General features: G+C 35.1%; 1 protein-coding gene across 1 annotated transcript in view; it reads left to right on the forward strand.

The window, feature by feature from the left end:
• The window catches only part of EYS (eyes shut homolog), an 873,960-nt gene that overhangs the window by 84,200 nt on the left and 767,987 nt on the right, over window positions 1-21,773 (forward strand). The window contains exons 6-8 of the mRNA XM_027809136.2: window positions 1,716-1,875; window positions 18,282-18,386; window positions 19,229-19,368. Of these exons, the coding sequence (XP_027664937.2) occupies window positions 1,716-1,875; window positions 18,282-18,386; window positions 19,229-19,368 (405 nt within the window). The remainder of the gene's footprint in view (window positions 1-1,715; window positions 1,876-18,281; window positions 18,387-19,228; window positions 19,369-21,773) is intronic.

A 21,773-nucleotide genomic window follows, 5' to 3' on the forward strand; every position in this document is an offset into this window, starting at 1 on the left:
AGGACAGTCTGATTTAGCTAGCTGCTGTTTATTAGTTCATCTCAGAGATTTGCAATGTGGGATTCCCATCACTGCAGTTCTCTTAAAGGCTTCGCTTGGCCACCTGAATACTGTTCATCTTTACAACATGTATATCAGGTAGGGAATCAAAGATCACTGTAATGGGAATGTTTAGAATACTGATAGATCAGGCCAGTTATAAACTGTAAAACAAAATTTTACTGAATTAATTCATAAACAGCAGAATCCATGCTAATAGTTTTTACATATTATTAGTCATTTTCACTATGTCTACATACTGTTATGCTGTAACACATTCTTTATTTTCTGTGAATCATACAATACTGTGGAGCTGACACTATATAGTTAGTGCTGATAGCTATGGTCCCTGGTGGTTCTTAGTTCCCAAGGTCAAGGTAATCTGTCTCATGAGCTCTTTGATGAGAGAAGTCATTACTGAAGTGAAGCTTGTCTTCCTTTTTCTCCATCCTTCCTCTTAATATTCGATGGTTTATGCTATTTTACACCCACCCCCCTAAAAAAGGAGAGTGTCCTCCTCATATTACTTGACTTGGGGCTTTTTGGTGTTTTGCCAGTCATTCTTCTTCTGTATTCAGCAATATGTCCTACCTGTATGACATACCTTACCACTAATCTTGTCCTTAGGCAACTTTTTGTCACTTGTATGGTGTGCAGCTACACCAGATCTGTCCCTTTTGTGGTCACATTGTACACATACTCATGCAAAATGCTTATACTTTGTGTCTGGCTATACACTCACAGTGTTCTAAATTACTTTTATGCTACTGTTGGCTATATTGTTTTATTGACCTTATAATTGGATTCAAGGCAAGCTACTATTAATAATATCCTGATCATAGTACTTGGAATTTATAGGTTTCACAGAACTCTTTTGAGAATGTAAGCTTGTATTCCAATAGAGTATTTTCAGTGTTATTTATTTTTTCGTTTATGGTTAAAACTAATTTCTTCCAATTTTTTAAATGGTTTTAAAAAATGGTTTCTAATGTCCTTGAAAGACATTGAAGTAAAAAGGCTTTGCCAACATGTTTCTGTCATAATAATGTAATAATAATAATTCTATTATAACAGAATAATAATGTTACGTTTGATGTTTCAGTTCTATTTTTTTGTAAATGAAACTCTTTGCTTAATGAGTTACGATTGTATTGTCATTGTCCCAACGCAAACAACACGTAACGTGTGAAGATTACCAAAGATATCTCCATTGCTCCAGAAGTATATTTTTTTTTAAGCAGCTCTAGCCTTTACTCAAAAACTTAACTAAATAGCTTCAAATCTTCCCCTTTCCTCTGAAGAAGTTATTTTTATTTATTTTAGTTAACAGTAGGGTCAGAATGTATAACAGAAACTCCATATTATGTTTTCTCATTATGGGTTAGCAGCTGTGTTTGTTTCCTCCTACTCATGCGTCCTATTTTCCCACATTTTTTCAACAGACATTGTAGATAAGTTCTGCCTCTCTCAACCATTTTATCATGCCAATACAGGTATGAAGAAGTGTCTTAGCTGGATGTAACACTCTACATTTTACTGTACTTTTACTCAGTACTAAAATACAAGATCCAAAGACATTTCTACAAACTTTCACATTTAATTTTCTTTTTATGTTTTCTCTCTGATAAATATTTTTCTAAAAAAAAATTGTTTCTTTGTGTGTTTTTTATATCTAGTGCCTCTGTGCACCTGGATGGACAGGAGAATTTTGCCAACTTGTTGAAAATGCATGCTTAATTTACCCAAATAGTTGTTCTAATGGAGCAACTTGCATTGATGTGAGCCAGCTGAGAAAGCAACCTTTGTTTCAGTGTTTGTGCCCTCGTGATTTCACAGGTAAGGCATATACAAATTATGTAAAGATAGTGGTTTCGTTTTCTTTTAAATATTCAAGTACAGGAAGGCTGACTTTTCAAAAATAAGGAATAGGGAAGTATTCAGAGGAGTAATCACATCTCTGCATTTTCTGCTCTCTGCTGTGATACCTACAAAATCTAAATCAAACTTAATAGGTTACTTTTGAAGCTTCCAATTAAGCTTATAGCAAGAATAGACCTAGAGCAGGCTTCAGCTTCAGTTTAAGGGATTACGTGTATGTCTACATGTGGAAGTTCTGCATGTGAGCTAGATATCTGCCTTCTCATTATAGTTCCTGAAGATCTGACTAATGAAAGCAAGGGTGACCAGAGAGTTTGCTAGTATGTATCAGCCTGTATTAGCTCAGATAACTTTAGTTATCTTTCTGAGCTGAATCCCACCTCCTCTTTTAATTTCTTGGTGGGCCACCAATAATTTATGCAACTTAATTTGAAGTGGGATTATCTGTTTCACTTTACCTGACTTTAGAAGTCTGAAGTACAAAGTCCTAGTAAACAAGTCTTCAAGGCTCTATGTATTGTCAGTGAGTGTTTTCAGGGGGGAATGAAGACTACCTGTGCTAGATTTTTGTTAGTGGTTGACACTTACTTCAGGAGTCGTTCTGTTTCAATTGGCTACAAAAGAAGCCTGGTAAAATAGTTTTGATTAACCACATTGAGTTTTAGCTGACAACAAAAACAATTTCTATTTTGTCCCCCATCCTTACCCTTTTTAATAGAAGCCTATGTAAGCTGGACTCTACAATCTTTCAGTAATCTTTGGTTAGAGGGGGCATTGAAAAAGAAGTATTGAATATGATTCACTGCCGTTTTAGGTAACATTAAGGAAACATATATTAGCCATATGCATATCAATTTGAAGATAAGTACCAAAAAGATTAAAGGATTTTTAAAAATAACCAATTCAAAGACAGAAAATTAATATCTATTGCCTGAAGTACAAAAATTAAATTAGTCTAAAGAAATGCTTGTAATACACAAGCAGGAAACAGACTGTAAATCTACTAACCCTGAAAAAGAAATCATAGAGTCATATCCCAGAGAGCTGTAACTATCAATCTCTCTTTTCACTTGCACCTTACCACCTGTACAGTTTTCTTTTTTCAGTCTAATCTTGGGTTATTTTTATTGGTGTGAAAACTAAAAATATGGGTTTGTTAATAAAAGTAACATTTGACCACAGTACTTAAAGTTTTTTGATATAATAGTAAGGTCTCTACTGTACAACATAATCATGAAACAAAAGCCTGACAGGCCATAGTAAATGGCAATAAATGTATGTATTTAATAAAATCTAACCTTTCTAAACACTGAGTTATGACTGAGTTTAAGTGGAATTGACTTCAGTGTTCAGGGACATCTTATGATAAGGTCTAGATTCTTTCCTTAGTGGGATCTCATTGTAAGAGCTTCTTCATATTGTAATAGATTATTTTTTTTAATTCTTTCTAATTTTAGATTCAGTTACTTCATGCTTGTTCCACAGCATTTTTAATTTATACCTGTTTATTGTTTCATTTATGTGTTTGGGAAGGGAGAGAGGGAAGGACAATGCAGTGGCAATTTTGGCATGTTTACTTGACTCTGAATTAAATAGCATCTGCAACCAGAAAGGCTATTACAGTTTCACATCTAATTGTTATTAATTATGTTTATAAATTATAAACACTACAGCTGCAGCCTTTGCATTAACATTTAAATCATATTTGGAGTAGACTTATCTTGGGGAAAACAAAGTATGACATAATGGAACACTCTCAGCTATGAAAAGCAGAACTTTGTTTTAAAAAGTAAGAAAAACATTTAATTTTGTTTTCATACTTTTTAATGAAACCTTGTAGAAGCTTAACATATATACGTACATGTAATTTTAAACTATATTTCTTATTTCTGCTTATACATTTTGGATAGCTGACTCAAAAAATATGCATTTGGTTTAAATGCATAAAGGAGAGAGTAAAAAGGTTATAAAATATGGTTACGTTTGTAAATCAATGGCATGACTTTTGAGCCTTCAGTTTCCTTCTACAGTTAGTTCTTCATTTTCCTCTTGCTTTTTCTCTTGTCTGAAAGTGGATAAAAACCTTTGCATCTACAACAGTGCATGTAAGTAATATGGCTTATGACATTGAAATGAAATAGTCCATGCCAGCCGTTTCTCAGGTTTTGCACAGTAGAGCAACTGTCCTTGAAGAAGCTTCCTCTAATTAATTACTATCTTTCCTTGTGTGTAGAGCAATCATATTGGCAAGAATTGATTGGCCATGTTAGACACCTTATTTAGTTCATAGAAAAGTCCTTTAATTAAAATCATGTTACTGATGCCAAAATTAAATGCACCCCAAGCAAACTCACCAACCAGAACTTAAAGTAGTACTTCAATTGCATATTTTTTCCTCATCTTCAGACTCCTTTCTCTTTCTTTTACTGTTTTATTGAGTTGAGACAGGGCTGCTAGTTTTTACAGGTACATGCAAAATGAATGTAAACAGACTTGGATGAAGATTGCACTATTGAACTATGTAGGTGATTTGAAACAGTGTTCTGTAGAAAGTATTCTGGTGACGTAATAGCTAATGTCCAAGAGAAGATATAGGGTACAAGAGTTCCTATATCTTTCACAATCTAGTTAAGACAACATTTATACTAGTGAACAAAACAATGACATGGCCTAATTTAAGCCCTCTCTCTGGTCAAATCCACATTTAAATTTTTTTTGTACTCCAGAATACAGTGGTGACATGTTTTAACCCTGGTGGGCAGCTAAGCCCCACACAGCTTGTCGATTACTCTCTCATAGTGGGATGGGGGAGAGAACTGGAACAGCAAAAGTATGAAAAATTACAAAGGTTGAGATAAAAACAATGTAATAGGTAAAGCAAAAGCTGTGCACATATGGAAATCAAAATGAGGAATTAATTCACTACTTCCTCTTAGCAGACAGGTGTTCAGCCATCCCCAGAATATTTAGGGAAGGTCTCTATTTTGTGTTATATATATATATATAAGTCTTATAAGTCTCAAAACTCAAACAGGTAAAAAGAGCAATAAAATTTCTTCCACTGCTCTATTCACTGCACTAAAGGTGAGCTGATAAAGGAATTTTTATAGCATCATGGGAGGTCCCTATATCACGGGAGTGGCACTGGAATTACACAGCAGTTTATGTCTCTGCTGTCATTTTAAGCTTTGTTCATTGCACTTAATGTGTTATTATTTTTGTCACCTTTGAAAGTATTAGTGCACACAGATTCCAAACATCAATGGCAATGGACTGAAATAATGGAATAAAAGAAGTCACCTGTTAAGTATTACTAGAGGAATTTGGAATAGTTATCTTTATTAAAAAAAGAAAAAAGGACCAGCTAGCTGCTTTGCAGAGGATTAAATTTTCTGTTAAAGAACTTTCAGTGATAACTGTCAGAAAGCAAAAGTAACAACCAAAGTAATTCAATCACTAATACTCTCCAGCAGATGTCTGGAAATCTTTCCTGCTGTTTAAGGTGCCTTTTAGAAGGTGTGGCTAAATAGCATTAGTTAAGGGGAAAGACAAATGGTTCTAGCTAGGGCAAGGATCCTTACAAAGACCTCTCACCTAAAAACCTAGCAAGCTGAATTACACAAAAACACAACAGTTTCACTTCATCCTGGGCATTCTACTGTAGTATTCGAGACAAAAGGATAGAGAAGTAAGCATCAAAAAATAAAAACACATGAAACCATATTAGCATAATATTTAATTTGAAACAGATAAAATCTAGAACACTGAGCAAGGGCTGATGTCTGATGTAGTATCATTATTGTGGGAACTCCAAGCAGACTGCCACCTTTTAAGTCAACAATTTTTCTTAGGTCTCTATTTCCACCAGAAATATTAAGACTGCTGAAACTTTCATGCTGGAAATACTTTTTTTTTTTTTTCTTATTTTTTTTGGCATGCAGCAACTGCATGGAAAGACAAAAGACTGTTAAATTTTTTTACCTAATATTTCAAAGAGAAATGTAATATCAGTATTTAAGTTTTGGCTACTTTTAAAATGGAACAAAATGTTCCCAATGCATGGGGATATTTATTAACATATTCATATTTCTTAGTATTTGAGATTCTGGTTTAAGTCACTGTACAGTGAATATATATGGCCCATATGAATAAGAAAGAATTTTGATAGCATTTTTGTCCATCAAGAATAGTTCTATATTACATGGTTAACTTAAAGATGCTGTAGTTAAGAAGCATATATAGTGTCAATGTCTATGGATTGCTAATAATTAATAAAGTTCTCAACAGAAAGACAGGCTTAAAACTTGGTATATGAAATACGGTAGTTGGCTACATCTGCTCTTGAACTCCAAAAATTACTTTCCCCACCTCTGTCAAAGTTTTGGTGTTTTTTTTTGTTTGGTTGGTATTGTTGTTGGTTTTGTTTTGGTTTTTTTTTTTGTTGTTGTTGTTGTTGTTTGGTTGGTTTTGTTTTTGTTTTTTTTTTAATGCAAAATACAAAGCCCTTGATGTTTTACTTTCTGGAACTTTTAGACCAGCACTCCGACCAGAGTTCTACATCACTGACTGATATTTTAAAAGTATCAGTTTCTGAGACATAGTGGGAGTGTTTCCTAATCACAATGTGTTTACATGGAAGTCTGTCCTCAAAGTCAGGTGTATACAAAATAAACATCTCTACCACTTTCTTCTGCTTTCCACTTTCTAGCAGCCTACCATGGCTCATTTAATTAAGGCAATTAACTCCCAAATTTAAGGTCATGGAGTTTCCAAAACTGCTGATTCGCTTTAGGTTGTCTGTCGCTTCTGGCTTTACAGCTATCATTGTCTATATTTTCCTTTTTACTCATTCAGAGTAAAATCTATAAAGAATCTAAGGTCTTTTTTCCATGGATAGTTTCATAAGCCTCTCATGGAGAACACCAGTGCATTATTCATTCTCGTTACCCAATGTATAAATCTGCTGCAAGTGACAAGAGAAACTAGGAATTAGCAGCTTTCTTTAAGCATTCTGAGAGGCAGCTGAGAGATAGCATACATTCAAATATTATATATTACCTCCAAAAAATATCATCAAATCATCAATAAGAGACAGAAGGTAAGTATGCCTTTTATGTAAATTCAGTCAAAAAGCCTTCAGAACAAGTTGTTTGAAATGGTTTAAAAAGTTAATGATCCATAGTAACTTGAGACATTTCTGCTTCTCAGCTGAGCCTGTGTTGATTAGCTCAGCCAAGTACAGCATTCCAGATCTTACCTAAGCACAGAAATTGTCTACAGCACTATAAAATCACCTATCACACCAACGCATTTAAAACATAATAAAATACGTAGCATAGATGTAAATATAGTGTAGATGTTTAAAAATAGAAAATGCATTGAAGAGGTGAACACTATCAGGTAGACTTCGTAGCTGTTTCGCGGCTGACCTTTGTAGCTCTCTTTCTTTAGAAGGCTTTAGTCTTACATCTTTTACCTCCTGAAGTCTTTCTGTATAGTGCAAGCATTCAAGTTAAGATTTAGTGTTTCTGAAGAAGTTATCATGAATGGAACTGTGTAGAAAACATGACTAAGAAAAACAATTGCTTGTTTTACTACGTTCAACTAAACCAATCCACCACAGTTTTATATAGCAACCTGAATATTAACTTTCCTCTTTAAAGTATGGATAATTATGTTTAACCATGTATTGCTTACTTTTTCTGACACAATATACCACACAATTAGCTAACACAGTCCACTGTATCTCCACTGAAGCTAGAATTATGCTAACACATGAACTAAATCTTCAAGACTTTCTTACGCTGTTCCTCAACCTTTATGTTCAGTAGTTGTTCCTGCTAAAAAAGATATCACAAAAAAAAAGAAAAATACATTCTGTTGAAATACTGTATACAATACTATTATGTGACAGACTTAAAGCATAGATTCACCTATGTTACTGATATCTGTTACTGATTTATGTTTTTCCTGTGGCATAAACCATCTTCATATGCACCTATCCGCTTGCTTTTTAACGTGTATTACATTGGAAACTTACATTCAGCAACAACTTCTATACTTTGGTCTTCATTCTGGGACTCTTTCTCTGAATAGCTCAGGTTTAATTCTCTTTTTCTGAAATATACTTGCTTCAATTTCCATTTCCTGAGACATATCTCACTTCTAAAACATGTTCCTTCAAACTATTTGACTTCTTTATATCTCTTTGTATTATACCTTTCTCCTCTGTATTTGCCAACAATTTAGTATAAACTCTATATGTGATTAAATTTTTGTTTACTTTATTTGCCAGATCATTAATAACATTAAAACTAATATCAGTTCGAGTATTGCATCTATCTCTGGAGCCCTCATCACAGGAAAGACATAGACCTGTTAGAGCAGGTCCAGAGGAGGGCCACAAAAATTATTAGAGAGATGGAACACCTCTCCTATGAAGACTGGCTGAGTGAGTTGCAGTTGTTCAGCCTAGAGAAGAGAAGGCTCTGGGCACACCTCATTGAAGTCTTTCAGTACTTAAAGGGGGTATATAAGAAAGATGGGAAGAGACTTTTTAGCAGGACTCATAGCAATAGGACAAGGGATAATGGGTTCAAACTAAAAGAGGGTAGATTTAGACTAGATATAAGGGAGGTATTTTTTATTATTAGAGTTGCGAAACACTGGAACAGGTTGCCCAGAGAGGTGGTAGATACCCCATCCTTGGAAACATTCAAGCTTTCAAACTCAGCAGGGCTCTTAGCAACCTGATCTAGGTGACCTTTAAAGGTTCATTCCAGCCCAAACTATTCTATGATTGTATGATCAGTCTTTGTGGCACCCCCCACATTTTGGCTACCATCCCAGTACACTGACATTCATCTTTACTCCAAGTTTATAGCCCATCTCATCCTGTTAATCCTTGTATATCAATTCTTGTATCTAATTAATTAGAGTCAATTTGTCAAGGATTTTTTTTGTAAAATTATTAAAAACCCATCACTTTTCTGGAACTCCATGTCTGTCATTGATGCCTCTTCCAAAGGCCAGAGGAACCTGCAAGGATGGTGGTGTTTACCCAGGCCAGGTATCATGCACATTCTCAAAGGTTCCCTCTCTCTTTGAGTGGCTCTGTGAGTGGTTTTGCTGGATTTCTTCATATTTCACATGTGATGATTGACTGATACTCTTCAGACAAGGAATAGTTCTAAAGAGTGAAAGGGTATAATTCTAGAGGAAATTTCTCTGTTCAGGCATGAAAAATGTTTTGAATATTCTTCTAGTATCCTGGGGTGTTTTTATGAACCATATTTATTTTTTTTTAGTGAGACATATGAAGGGCATGTTGACTGGCAACAAAACAAACAAACAATCCCCGGACAACAAAGTAAGAGACTATTTGAAAGAGATGTCTACAAAAGACATTGCCAAGGGCTGAATCTTTAAGGTCAGGTTTCTAGCTAAATCCTGGAGGAACCTAAGAGAAAGGACAGATAATCTATTAGATGGTAAAAAGTCAGATTGTATGTTCCAGAATAATGAGTTCATTTAAGAGCCAAGGTTAATAAAATACATCTCAAACAAATTTAAAGACATTCTGTAAAAAAAGTAGCTCAGCTAAAAGACTCTGTGCTAAAACAACAGTCAGAGATAAACTTTCAGCGAGGACTATTCCTAAAAGTCCTTGAATGATTCCTTTCATTCTAAACCAGGAGAAGGAGAAACTTCAACTGCATATTTAACATTTGAGACTATGTGTCCGTGTCTGTAATTCATGGCAGCAGTTGACAATGGGGTTAAGTCATAAGCTGATCGTGACAATGGAAGTTGTTTTGATCTTTTCAGAGTTTTATATCCACTTCCATGTAAATGAAAAAATGTTAGCTGTGAAATTTGAGAATAAGCATACTCATGTTCACTTGAACTGGAAAATGTTTGTATTAAAGTTTGGATCCCCTTAGTCTATGAAGCTGGGACAGTATTTAGTGAACTTAAGTGTTTTACTTTGGCTAGTCTCACTTACTGGGACATGTACCACTATGTTAAAAAGGTTATGTTGCTTTTCTCAGAAGAGAAATAGCTGTCTAGAACATTGGTCCACTGTGTGGTGTAAATGTGCCTATCTTTCACCCAATCAAATTTAGTAAATGATGAGTTCTAATCTCAGAACTGTTATCTCCAACCCCAATAAATTCTTGTTTTTCAGGAATTAATGGAAATTATTCCCTTTAGATCTTAATTAGAAAAGCTGTGTCATTAGAAAGTTATGAATATCACATTTGTGAGGAGGGTTTACCTGGAGTTTACCTTCTAGAATCCCTTCCTCTCAGAAGAATTAGTCATCTTTACAGGGATTTGTGAAACACCATACTAAAATGGAGATATAAAAAATTTTGGAATTAAGTGAGAAATTATCATTAAACCTGCAAATTTTGATAAAAATAATATTCCTAGGTTTTTTTCTAACTACTACTATAGATAAATATGGGCATTCTGAAGCCAACTGCCATTTCAGATAACTGTAGGATTCTTTTTATTTTATTATTATTTTTATTAAATATTGGGATAGAGGAAGTGATAGTCAATGAATGAACTGATTTGGTATGATGTATCTTTAGCAATCTAAAACGTAAAAATTTAGACTAAACAGGTTCCATCAACAGTGGAGTTTATCCAGTTGTAAGCATCTCAACCCACCTATAGAAAAAATCTCTCCACCAACAGGATGAATTATCTGTTCCTGTTTTTTAAGTTTAGTTTTAGAGTCAAGATGATATTTTTTTATCCATATACAATTAAATTTTATTTTAAAAGGACTGAAAAACTATGTATGTTAATCTTAAATAATTCTTCATTTTACTATTTCTGATAACTACTTTATTAAAGACAGATTTTTCACGTAGGCTATAATAAGGATATATTAACTGCACAGTTCTACACAACTCCAAATAAAAATGAGGAAATATTCAGAAAACCTATTTTCCAACTTCTGGTGGGTCCAATAAAGATTGCTGTAAGTGGATTTATTTTCTTTTGAAATAATTAAATGTAAAGTTCCTGGAAGTGGATAAATCATGGCTACTGCCTACAATGTAAATGTTCATACAAGGCTTGTCACTCTGTGCTCTGCAGGTTCTGTGGAAATAATTGAGAATTTTAAAGACTCCAATAATCTGACCTATTTTGGACATAGAGTTCAAGATGAAACAAACCACACTTCAAAATTAAGAGGTTTTAATGGCCTGTAAATGCAATATCATGGATGTAAAGGGCCACATTTCAGGAGCTGAATCTTAACTGCCCATGCCTTGCCAAAGAATATTTTTTTTTATTTTCCTCCTAGCTTCTTGGTTTAAAGGGTCAAAGAGTAATGGGTCTGTGTGTATGTTTGTGTATGCATATGTGTGCATATATGCATTAAATCTAATTGGGTGTCATAACCACATTCAAAAACGGAAAATAGAAAAATATACTCTTAAGTCGTAATTTGCTGTAATTACTTTCATTTTAGAGAAAGAAAAAAAAAACAACAAACAAAACAAAACCAGAATTATGATGTAGTTCCAGTACTTGTGCACTGAAGAAAAGTGTTAGGCCATGTAATATACTTTGTTTGATAACCTTGTTGCCATATAAAATAAGGAATTAGAAATGCTTAGTGTAGATTTTCTTTATGTACTCTTTATTAGCACACTGGTTGCTCTTACATAGTTTCTGCAAAAAGAAGTGATAATATTAAATTGAGAGCAGAAGTGCAAAAATAGACCAAAGCAGTTCACATAAAACTAAAAATATCTCTACTAACTACAAGCACAGCTACAGTCCTAAAGAATGCAAATTCTGATTTCAGGGCTTAAAATGTTTGGGTCAATTAAAAATGAAACACTCTTATTAGAAGTGTTTACTTTTCTGCACTCTGCAATATGAAAGGCAACATGGTGTTATATTCTTTATAACAACCTTCAGAAAGTAATTTGGTAAAATCAGACTTACTGGTACATACATCTCTGATTCTGTTATGCTCAAAATCTTGGTTATGGGCAAGGGAGAAGCACACCTTATATACAGGTAAAGCCACGAATGTACCGGTAATATAACATAGAAGTTAAATATATACTAATTATTAGGTCTGATCTAATCACTACAGAAAATGAATAGAAATGCAATTTAAATTGGGACTCCCACAATTTTTAGTTTCTGTCTTTTTTATGACATTATACTCACCCTTTTCCCTCCTCCTCTGGGTCTTAAGGTCAGTGGTTTCACAGTGGTGTTGTTGGGGGCAGTATTACAGAATCCACAGCCCTTCACAGGGTGGAATATGATGTTCATATTTGTGGTTTCTTCTTCATCCCCCTAGGATTTACTTGGAGTAATTTCTCTACGTCTGCTAAAATGCTTTTACACCTTTTCTTCATTGGGCTGCACTTTTGTATCTGAATTTACTTTTTATGGTAGCTCTAACATATATTAAATACCATTTATTTTTTCTTTTTCTTACCCTTAAGATGATTTTTTTTCCAGCGCCAGGTCTGCATTCTTTAACTGACCACTGGTGAGTTGTTTATAACTATGGGGTCTCCAGTGCTAAAACTATACCCCATCTCTTATCGTCACATGCCTGTGCTCCTCACATCACATCCTGTGTCTCCACTTCTCAAGGCCTCTGCTATTGTACAAGCCCTGTCTTTCTTTGCAGCATTGCACTAGAGTTGAAAATGTCATCCTACACAGAATAACTACTTGTTACTGCTATCTACATAAAACTATGGTTGTAGCATACAAAGATAAACAAAAGTAAAGCAAGAAGAAAAAACTGCTGTCACACTTGTCACAGCAAAGTAAAACATCACTGCAGGAAGAACAGACCAAGCCTGATGAGCCTTAGTCCTAAGTCCTCATGAATTCAGTGCAAAGCTCATGGCCTAAAGCCAGCAGTGGCAATATTGCACTGCAGGGCTACATGGTAAAACTCATCATGCTTCCTATTAGAATTTGTATTGTATTTGCCACCTTTCCTTCTGGTCCCAAAGTCAATTTAAATGATTGGTCACACGCCACTGATGGTACTTCAGCAGTGTCGTATTTTAGTCCCTTTCAGATCCTTAGATGACTATCACCTGGATTTGTTTATCTTGTATCACTTGTTTAAATGCACTGGCAAGTTTATAATCTGGTACAGTCATAAGTATGCTAGTTTCTCTGTTTCTTAGCTGGCTGGTACCAAACCCAGAACTATGTAGCTGCTTTAGAGCATCATGGATTACAAGCTAACAAACACACATGAAAAGCACAGTACATTCTTTAGTGTTTGGTATGCTAATGTAAATACCTCATGCCATAGTACATGGAATATGGAAGTGGGATGACCTGCTTGAGAAGAATATAGAGACCTTACCTGAGTGTGCATGGATGGAGTTAGAAAAGCTAAAGCTCAGATGGAGATAAAACTAGCAAGAAAATAAGGGCCCTCTCCTCAATGGGGCATTATGTACAATGTAAAGTAAATTATTTTTTATGCCTCAGTATTCACAGGTGTGTGCTCAGGTGATTTCCAGTTCCTTGAGCCTAGCAGAAGACAAAGTCTGGGAATGTAGCATTACCCACAGTAGAGGAAGACACTATTAGGAGTAATGTCCATGGGACCAGAAAAGGCGTGCCAAAGGGTGCTGAACAATCCCATTTTCAGGTCACTATCATCTTTGAAATGTCATAGTAAGCTGGTGAGGTCCTTAGCGAGAAAAAACTTAAATGACAACTATATCTTCAAGAACTGAAATGTACAGAATTCCCAAATTCTCCTCCTGGGACAAGGCAGTGATGGTTATATGTACAAACTAAGGGACAAGAGACTGCAGAGAAGCCCTTTGGAAAGAGATCTGGGGGTCTGGGTTGATTGCAAGTTGAATATGATTTAACAGTGTGCCCTGGTGACAAAAAGGGCCAGCTGTGTCATGGGGTGCATCGAGCACAACACAGCTGGCTGGTTGACAACAGTGATTGTCCCACTCTGCATTGCACTGGTACAACTCCACCTCTAGTATCGTGTGCAATATTGGGCACCTCAGTATAAGAAGACATCAGACTATTAGAGTGTGTCCATAAGAGGGCAGCCAAGGTGGTGAAAGACCTGAAGGGCAAGACTTACAAGCAGCAGCTGAGGTCATTTGGTTTGTTCAGATTGGAGAAGGCTGAGGGGTGACCTCATCACAGTTTACAATTTCTTCAAGAGAGGGCAGTGGAATGGCAAGTGTTGATCTCCTCTTCCTGATAACCAACAATAGGACACGAGGAAATAAAATGAAGCTGCGTCAGCGGAAGTTCAGACTGGACATTAGGAAAAGATTATTCACTGAGAGGGTGATTGGTCACTGGAACAGGCTGCCCAGGGAAATGGTCGGAGTACCAAGCCTGTCAGAGTTCGAGAACTGTCTGGACAATGCTATTAGTCATATGGTTTATTTTTAGGTAGTCCTGTGAGAAGCAAGGAGTTGGACTTGATGGTCTTTATGGGTCCCTTCCAACTTGAGATATTCTATGATTTTATGAATCATAGAACCATAGTATCACAGAATAGTTGAGGTTGAAAGGACCTCTAGAGGTCACTTTGTCCGACTCCCTTGCTCAAGCAGAGTGCCCTAGAGCTGGTTGCCCAGGAACATGTCCAGACGGCTTTTCAATACCTCCAAGGATGGAGACTCCACCACCTCTCTGGGCAACCTGTTCTAGTGCTTGGTCACACCTGCAGTAAAAAAATATTTTGTGATGTTCATGCATAAACTCAGTTTGTACCTGCTCGTGGTGAAACTTTATTTCACTGACATCTTGGGCATAGAATTTGTAATTGAACAATTTAACTTGTAAGAATACGTTTTTAGGTAAAAAAATGCATAAGGTCACAATAAAAAAGAAACAGTACAACAGTAAACTCTTTAATCAAATTATTTCCCCTCACTCTAATGTTGTATAATTTATTTTTTCCTTTGTTCCTGTACCTGTTGAATTTATTCCTGATAGAAGAATAACATGCTTAATTGCACACAGAAATCTTGCTTGAGTTCTCTAAGTATTGCTTTTCTCAATTATTCAACCCTCACTCACTATGAAGTCATAATTACTCATTAAAAGCTAAAGTGGATTACTATGGAGATCTCTCCTGACATCCATTTAACACTTAATCAGATCTTAATATCATAAATTATGCATTTCTCAGCAGTATTCAGATTCTAATAATTTTTATAACAGTTCAGAGTTACTAGATTCTCTTCACCCCATTGTTGCAGGGAAAAGTTTTAGAATTTGCTTAAAGGATACAGCCACTATAAGAATTTCAGATTTATAGCAAAATAATTCTTGAAGCCTGTTCGATTGCACTAATATTTTCTCTTAAGGGTTTCTTGGACAAGACAATTCCACCCTTATGAATAAATATAAAAAAATGGACCCAAAATACATACTAAGATGAAGTTTATTTCCAGCTTCACCCCCCACCCCTACCCCCCACCATTTTCTTTCCAGAACTCATTAAGAAAAAAAGGAGAAAACCCTCTCATTTTCTAGGAGATAGCAACTTCTTCATTACATTCATAGAATCATATAATCCTTTAGGTTGGAAAAGACCTTTGAGATCATCAAGTCCAACCATTAAACCAGGACTGCCGAGTCCATCACTAAACCATGACTCTAAAAAACACTTCTACGTATTTTTTAAACATTTTCAGGGATGGTGATTCCACCATCTCCATGGGCAGCCTGTTCCAATGCCTCAGTGAATAAATTTTTCCTAATACCCAACCTAAAGCTCCCCTGGTGCAACTTGAGGCCATTTCCTCTCCTATGTCACTTGTTACCTGGGAGAAGAGACCTACCCCCACCTGCCTACAGCCTCCTTTCAGGCAGTTGTAGAGAGCAATTAGGTCCTTCCTGAGACTCCTTTTCTCCAGGCTAAACAAATACAGTTCCCTCAGCTGCTCCTCATAAGACTTGTGCTCCAGAGCCTTCACCAGCTTCACTGCCCTTCTCTGGACACACTCCAGCACCTCAGTGTCTTTTTTGTAGTGAGGGGCCCAAACCTGAACACAGGATTTGAGGTGCGGCCTCACCAGTGCTGAGTACAGGAGGACTATCGCCTCCCATATCCTGCTGGCCACACTGTTTTGGATACCAGCCAGGATGCTCCTGGCCTTCTTGGCCACCTGGGCACACTGCTGGCTCATATCAGCCAGCTGTCAGCCAGCACCCCCAGGTCCTTTTCTCTTCCCCAAGCCTGTAGCATTGCGTAGGGTTGTGTAGCAAATCAGTTCAGTTGATTTTACAAATGAAATATGTATTTTTTTTTTTAGGTTTTTTTTTGTCAACAAACATTATAGAAAGCTACAGTTAATAACTCTTGTCCTGGTTCATGGCATGCCTTTCTAAAAGTATTAATTATGATGGTAACTCCCCAGAGATACAAATATATATAGTTACCTTTAGTATCAATACAAAATGAGTCTTGTAAATGGAAGATCAAATTCTCCATAGTTGCACGTGTAACATTACATATTATATTAGAATAATAAACAGAAGTATCAAATTTCCTATTTTCTGTATTATTTAAATTTTACAGTAATAATATAGTTTAAACAAGTATTTATAACTCAGTAAGCTTCATAACTTACAGTAAAATATATTCGTGGCTTTTGAAAAATTGATATGTTAATACTGTGCTATTTTTGGCTGAGGAATAAAGGAGCAAAATCAACACTGAAAGGCTGTACAGTATGCTGGCCAACCTCTCTCTAAATACATGAGACTGTACATGTGGTTCAGCACCTGTTGGCACAACACAGACATATCCGGCCAACAAATCACAGCATTAAGGCCTTACTAAGTATATTCCTCTTTACATTTATAGAAGTCCATAAAAAGCAGGTTTTAGGTCTCAGTTTGACACTCCTTTCCAGCATATTAAAAAGAATCAGTATACATTTGTCAAAGCTTAAGTGTTTTGTATTAGGAATGGACTACAGTGAAGGAAATTGGAAGAAATGTTTTGCTGAAACACAAATTTTATGCTATTAGCTCTTGTTGTTCTGATGCCTCTGGCTTTAGATCAAAAGGAGAGCTCATTAAAAATTTTAAAATAATTTCATTATTTGAAGCAAAATTATACCTTTTTTTTTTTTTCCATATGAAGAATTTCAAATAGAATACTAGCTTTTGGCACATTTCATAGAACATATTGTTTGATTAAAGAAATTTTCCCAATTTCTTTTGTATCCCTCCCAAACATTTTTCTCCTGTACAGTTTTTCAGTTTTTTCCCACTAAGCCACTGACTGAAGTAACACTGATTACTAGCAAGTCCATGGTAAAGACATCAGTAATCTACCTTTATTTTCTTTTCTGAAATTTTCCTCTTCAAAACTTGTCAAAACTTCTTCACCTTCTTCTAGATTTCTCAGCAGTAAAGACTGCTTTACTTTTCATTTGTCTATTCTTTATCTTTTCTAAAATTGGAAAACAAAAACTACTCAACTCCTGCTGTAGAAATAATAAATTAAAAACAAACAAAAAATGATAATGGAAAAAGGAACAACAGCAAGCCAATAACAAGAAAGAAAATCTCTAGAACCTTTACATGAATTCATTATATTTTCAGTACCAAAAAGAAGGAGAAAACTTTAATGTGTTTTCTTTTTTGTCAAATCACCGTGTTTTCCAAGACTAACGGTAAAGCTGAAGTCTTCCTTATTGACACTTATGACATTGCCAGAGATACATTTCTCTTCAGTTCGTCCTTTTTAGAACTGTCCGGTTATCTGGTTACAAGTTCAATTGTTTCTTTCTGTTGGGGTAAAAAAAAGTCTTCAGCTAAATGAGCAAGAAATTGTTCAGTGGAATGACACTAAAGGTTACCTCAGACAAATGTGGACTAGCTTTTTCCTAGCCAAAATGGAGCCAGAAACGACATAACGAAATATATACATAATAGAATCAGAAGTCTTGAGTAGAAATCAGGGTTGACTCATGCAGCAGTAAAAAAATAGAGGAAAATGCAAAGGTATTACCTCCATTTCAGGTAATTATTTCTAGTGAAAATCTTCTCTCTTAAGCTCTGTATCCCTATTTTGATCTCATCTAAAATTGTTTTTTAATGCCTAAAGGGTTCATTTTGACCTTTTTTTAAAGACCCTGAGTTATTTTTATTTTTTTTTAATAACAGAGAGAAAGGAGTCTGGAAACTTACACAAGGTCTTTAAATTATAACCATTATTTCAGAAAGATTATTTAAAGCAATAGTTTTTTTTAACAATATTGCTAATACGGTTCATGGTGGTTTTTTAAAAACATGATATTAGTTCTTAGATTTTTTAGGATTATTTATTTTCTTAAATCCAGGGGAATTCTGCGAGGTGAAAATTAATAATTGTGGTTCCAATTCATGTGAAAATGGAGGAACATGTGTTGACTATGAAAATCATTTTAAGTGCATTTGCCCTATAGGTGAGTCATTGGAAGTTTATTCTATTTTCTAAACAGAACAAAGAAAAAGTCATCCAAATATTTAGGTTTTGACCTTGGATGGATGCCAGGTGCCCAGCAAGCTGCTGTATCACTCTCCTCCTCAGCAGAACAAGGAGGGGAGAAAACTAGATTAAAAAACCCTTGTAGGTCAGGGTAAAGGCAGTTTAATGAAGCAATAGCAAAAGTCACACACATGGAAGCAAAGCAAAACAAAAGACATTCTCTCCTTCTCATCGGCAGGTGATGTTTGACTGCTTCCTGGGAAGCAGGGCTTCAGTACGTGTAGTGGTTGCTCTGGAAGACAAACATTGTAAATAACGAATAACCCCCATTCCTCCTGTTTATCTTAGCTTTTATATCTGAGCAGACATCATACGCTATGGAATATCCCGTTGGTCACTTCAGGTCAGCTGTCCTGGCTGTGTCCCCTCCCAAGATCTTGCCACCCCCAGCCTACTGGTGAGAGGGGGGAGGTTGGAGAGACAGAGACAGCCTTGGTGCTGTGTGAGCGCTGCTCAGCAGCAGCCAAACACCCGGTGTGTTATCACCACCTTTCTTGATACCAACACAAGCACAGCGCTATGGGGGCTGCTGTGGGGCTCAGCCAGACCCAGTACAGTAAGAAATAGCAACATAAAAATAGAAATATGCCTCAATATATGCAGTGAACATTTTTATGAAGATTTCCACTTTCTCACTTTGTTTAGCAAATAAAACTGGCAAATTACTCTGGTGGAATAGTGTTAACAGCTAACACCCTGAACAGAAGTAATGTCAATATTCTGAATGAACTGTGATTAAACATTCTCTTTGTGGTGCAGGTTTTGAAGGTGAAAGATGTGAACTGGATATTGATGCCTGCCTATTCTACAATATAAGCTGTGCCCCAGGAGCACTGTGTATGGATAAATCTCATGGATTTAATTACACATGTTTATCACCATGTATTGGAAACACAGAGGTAGGATAAAGTTATATATTCCCCCCAGTGTTTTTGAGAAATCAAACAAGTTATTCTAAGAGCAGTGAGCTGATGATGAAGGAACCCATTTCCCATGGGTTTCCTAAACACAGTACACACTTTTGATATATTCTCTTATTAACCTTTCTCTTTCCTGTGTAACATGCACACCCGAAAGTGCATGATGTGAGTAGTAATGTCAGTGTCTGACAAAGTGTAATGTCTGATCTCTTCCTTTCTTGTTCTTTGTAGGTTTACTCACTGAGGTCTCCTTCTGTCCCCTATTTGGTGCTGCTATGGTGTGAAACTTGTAGGAACTTAAATCAAAAGTTCCTTGAAAAGTCTGATTTGTTTAAAATATACTAGAGAGAAGGCTGATGGTACTACACCAATACACAGAAAGAATGACAAAGGCTTTATTCCCATTAAAAACAAAAATGAAGATCATAATGAAAACAAAAAAACCTAAAGCAAAATTAACTACAATTTAATGAGAGCTGACAATACAGTCAGAAAAAATAAAAATTCTCCTTGCAAGTTGTTCTTAAATGCTCACGGAATATAGTAATGAATTTGATTTTTGTACATACAAAGTAATCTAGAAATCTTTAAGTTAGACATTAACAATACTTAGGCCAGAATAACATCCATTGTGTACCCAGATGTCTTTAAGTAATGTATTTGCTGTGTCCTTCTCACTTCCCTTTAGTGACTTTTTCAATTAAATTACTTGTTTAGGTAGGATTAATTCACATCAGGGTGGACAACAAAACCAGGCCCTTGACTTACTGTGATTTGGGATATGGGATAAAGTAAAATCTCATTGCACTTTTTATTACGATAGATATTTTAAAAGCTATGTACACAATGTTATATAGCCCTTTCAAACAGCTACTCAAACTGATCACCAGTGTTTCAAAGACTTAATCAATTCTTTTATTGAAATATATTCACCATAAAAATATAATATGCAGAGCAGACAATGTGTTTACAAAGAAACAATCAACATTTATGTCACTTTGAAGTCCATGGGTACACACTCACCAATGAATATGAAATGTAACACTGAAATTCTCACTGGCTCAAAGGTTTGTATTTAAATTGTTCAGCATCTGGTAAATTTTAACATTTTTATGATTTAAAGTGTCATTCCGAGTGCAAATTTATTGTACATGGCATAACACCATAATGATGCAATAATCATTATAGCTAGTTAGGATGGGAAGTGATGGTGTGCCAAGGATGCTGATGGGAGCTAGTAAAACATTTTACGGTAATATTTGCTTAAAACCCCTCAGACACATTTAATTTATTGATACAAACGTTTCATAGACCATCATAAATGTTGTCATGTGGGGAAAAAATAATATATATATGAGTCTATATACACTCACTGTATGAGAAACAATTTGGTCATAATGTGAATAATCAGATTTTCTAATGGGAAAGGGAATACAAACTAAAATAAAGGACTGATATATTTGGGCTTAACTTGTTTTCTTAGCCTACAGATCATTAAAGTAATATCATTTTCTTACTGGAAAAAAATAAAAGCTTTATTCAAACAAATTAATATCTTAATACATTTTAAAGTACTGTAAGTAATAACTTGAAAATAAAGTTTTATATTATTCAGTAAATTTCATAATTATGCATTTATTCTTATTTATTCTTTGTGGGTGGAAAGTTAGTATGTATTTTTGTATTCTTTCATTTATTTTCCATTTCCAATGGTGCCTTAGTTATGCTGAACTGCTTTACCTATGTGTATTCAGCAGAATAGACTGGAATTAATATTAATATTTTAAATATTTTCTTAATAAACAGAAAGTAAGTTTATATCATTAGGGTTCTTTTATCTCTACATAAACGTATAATGAAATTAATGTGTTGGCGTTTTGGTTGTGTATTTTTTTATTTTCCAAGAGCAACACTTTGAAAGATATATATTTTTATATTTTTTTATACATAAAGCACCTATCACCATATTGATAAACATTGTTTGGAACCACTCATTAAGGTTGTTTTTAATATTATTTTAACTATTATTTATTTTAAAATAAATATAAAAAGGAAATGTGAACATTTTAAAACAGGACATACCTTTCTTCAGATTTCAAAATCTAATCTTAACCTTCTATACAGGATAAAGCTTGCCTGCCCTGTACCTGGAATTATGAAGGGCCTCCAAATAAATCAAAATTTTGGCATCTTTAAATTAATGACTTCCAACAAGACCAAATTTAATCACTTCATACTATAATATCTTTTCTTCTCTCATCTATTCAGGAAGATATCCAAAGAAATTCAGAAAATATCCCAGTACATTTGAATACAGTATGTATGTTACAAACCCCATTACTTTTATTAACAGGACTTCATAGGGAATTGATACAAGTATTGGT

The sequence above is a fragment of the Falco cherrug genome, chromosome 6 (assembly GCF_023634085.1).
Source record: "Falco cherrug isolate bFalChe1 chromosome 6, bFalChe1.pri, whole genome shotgun sequence".
Lineage (NCBI taxonomy): Eukaryota > Metazoa > Chordata > Aves > Falconiformes > Falconidae > Falco > Falco cherrug.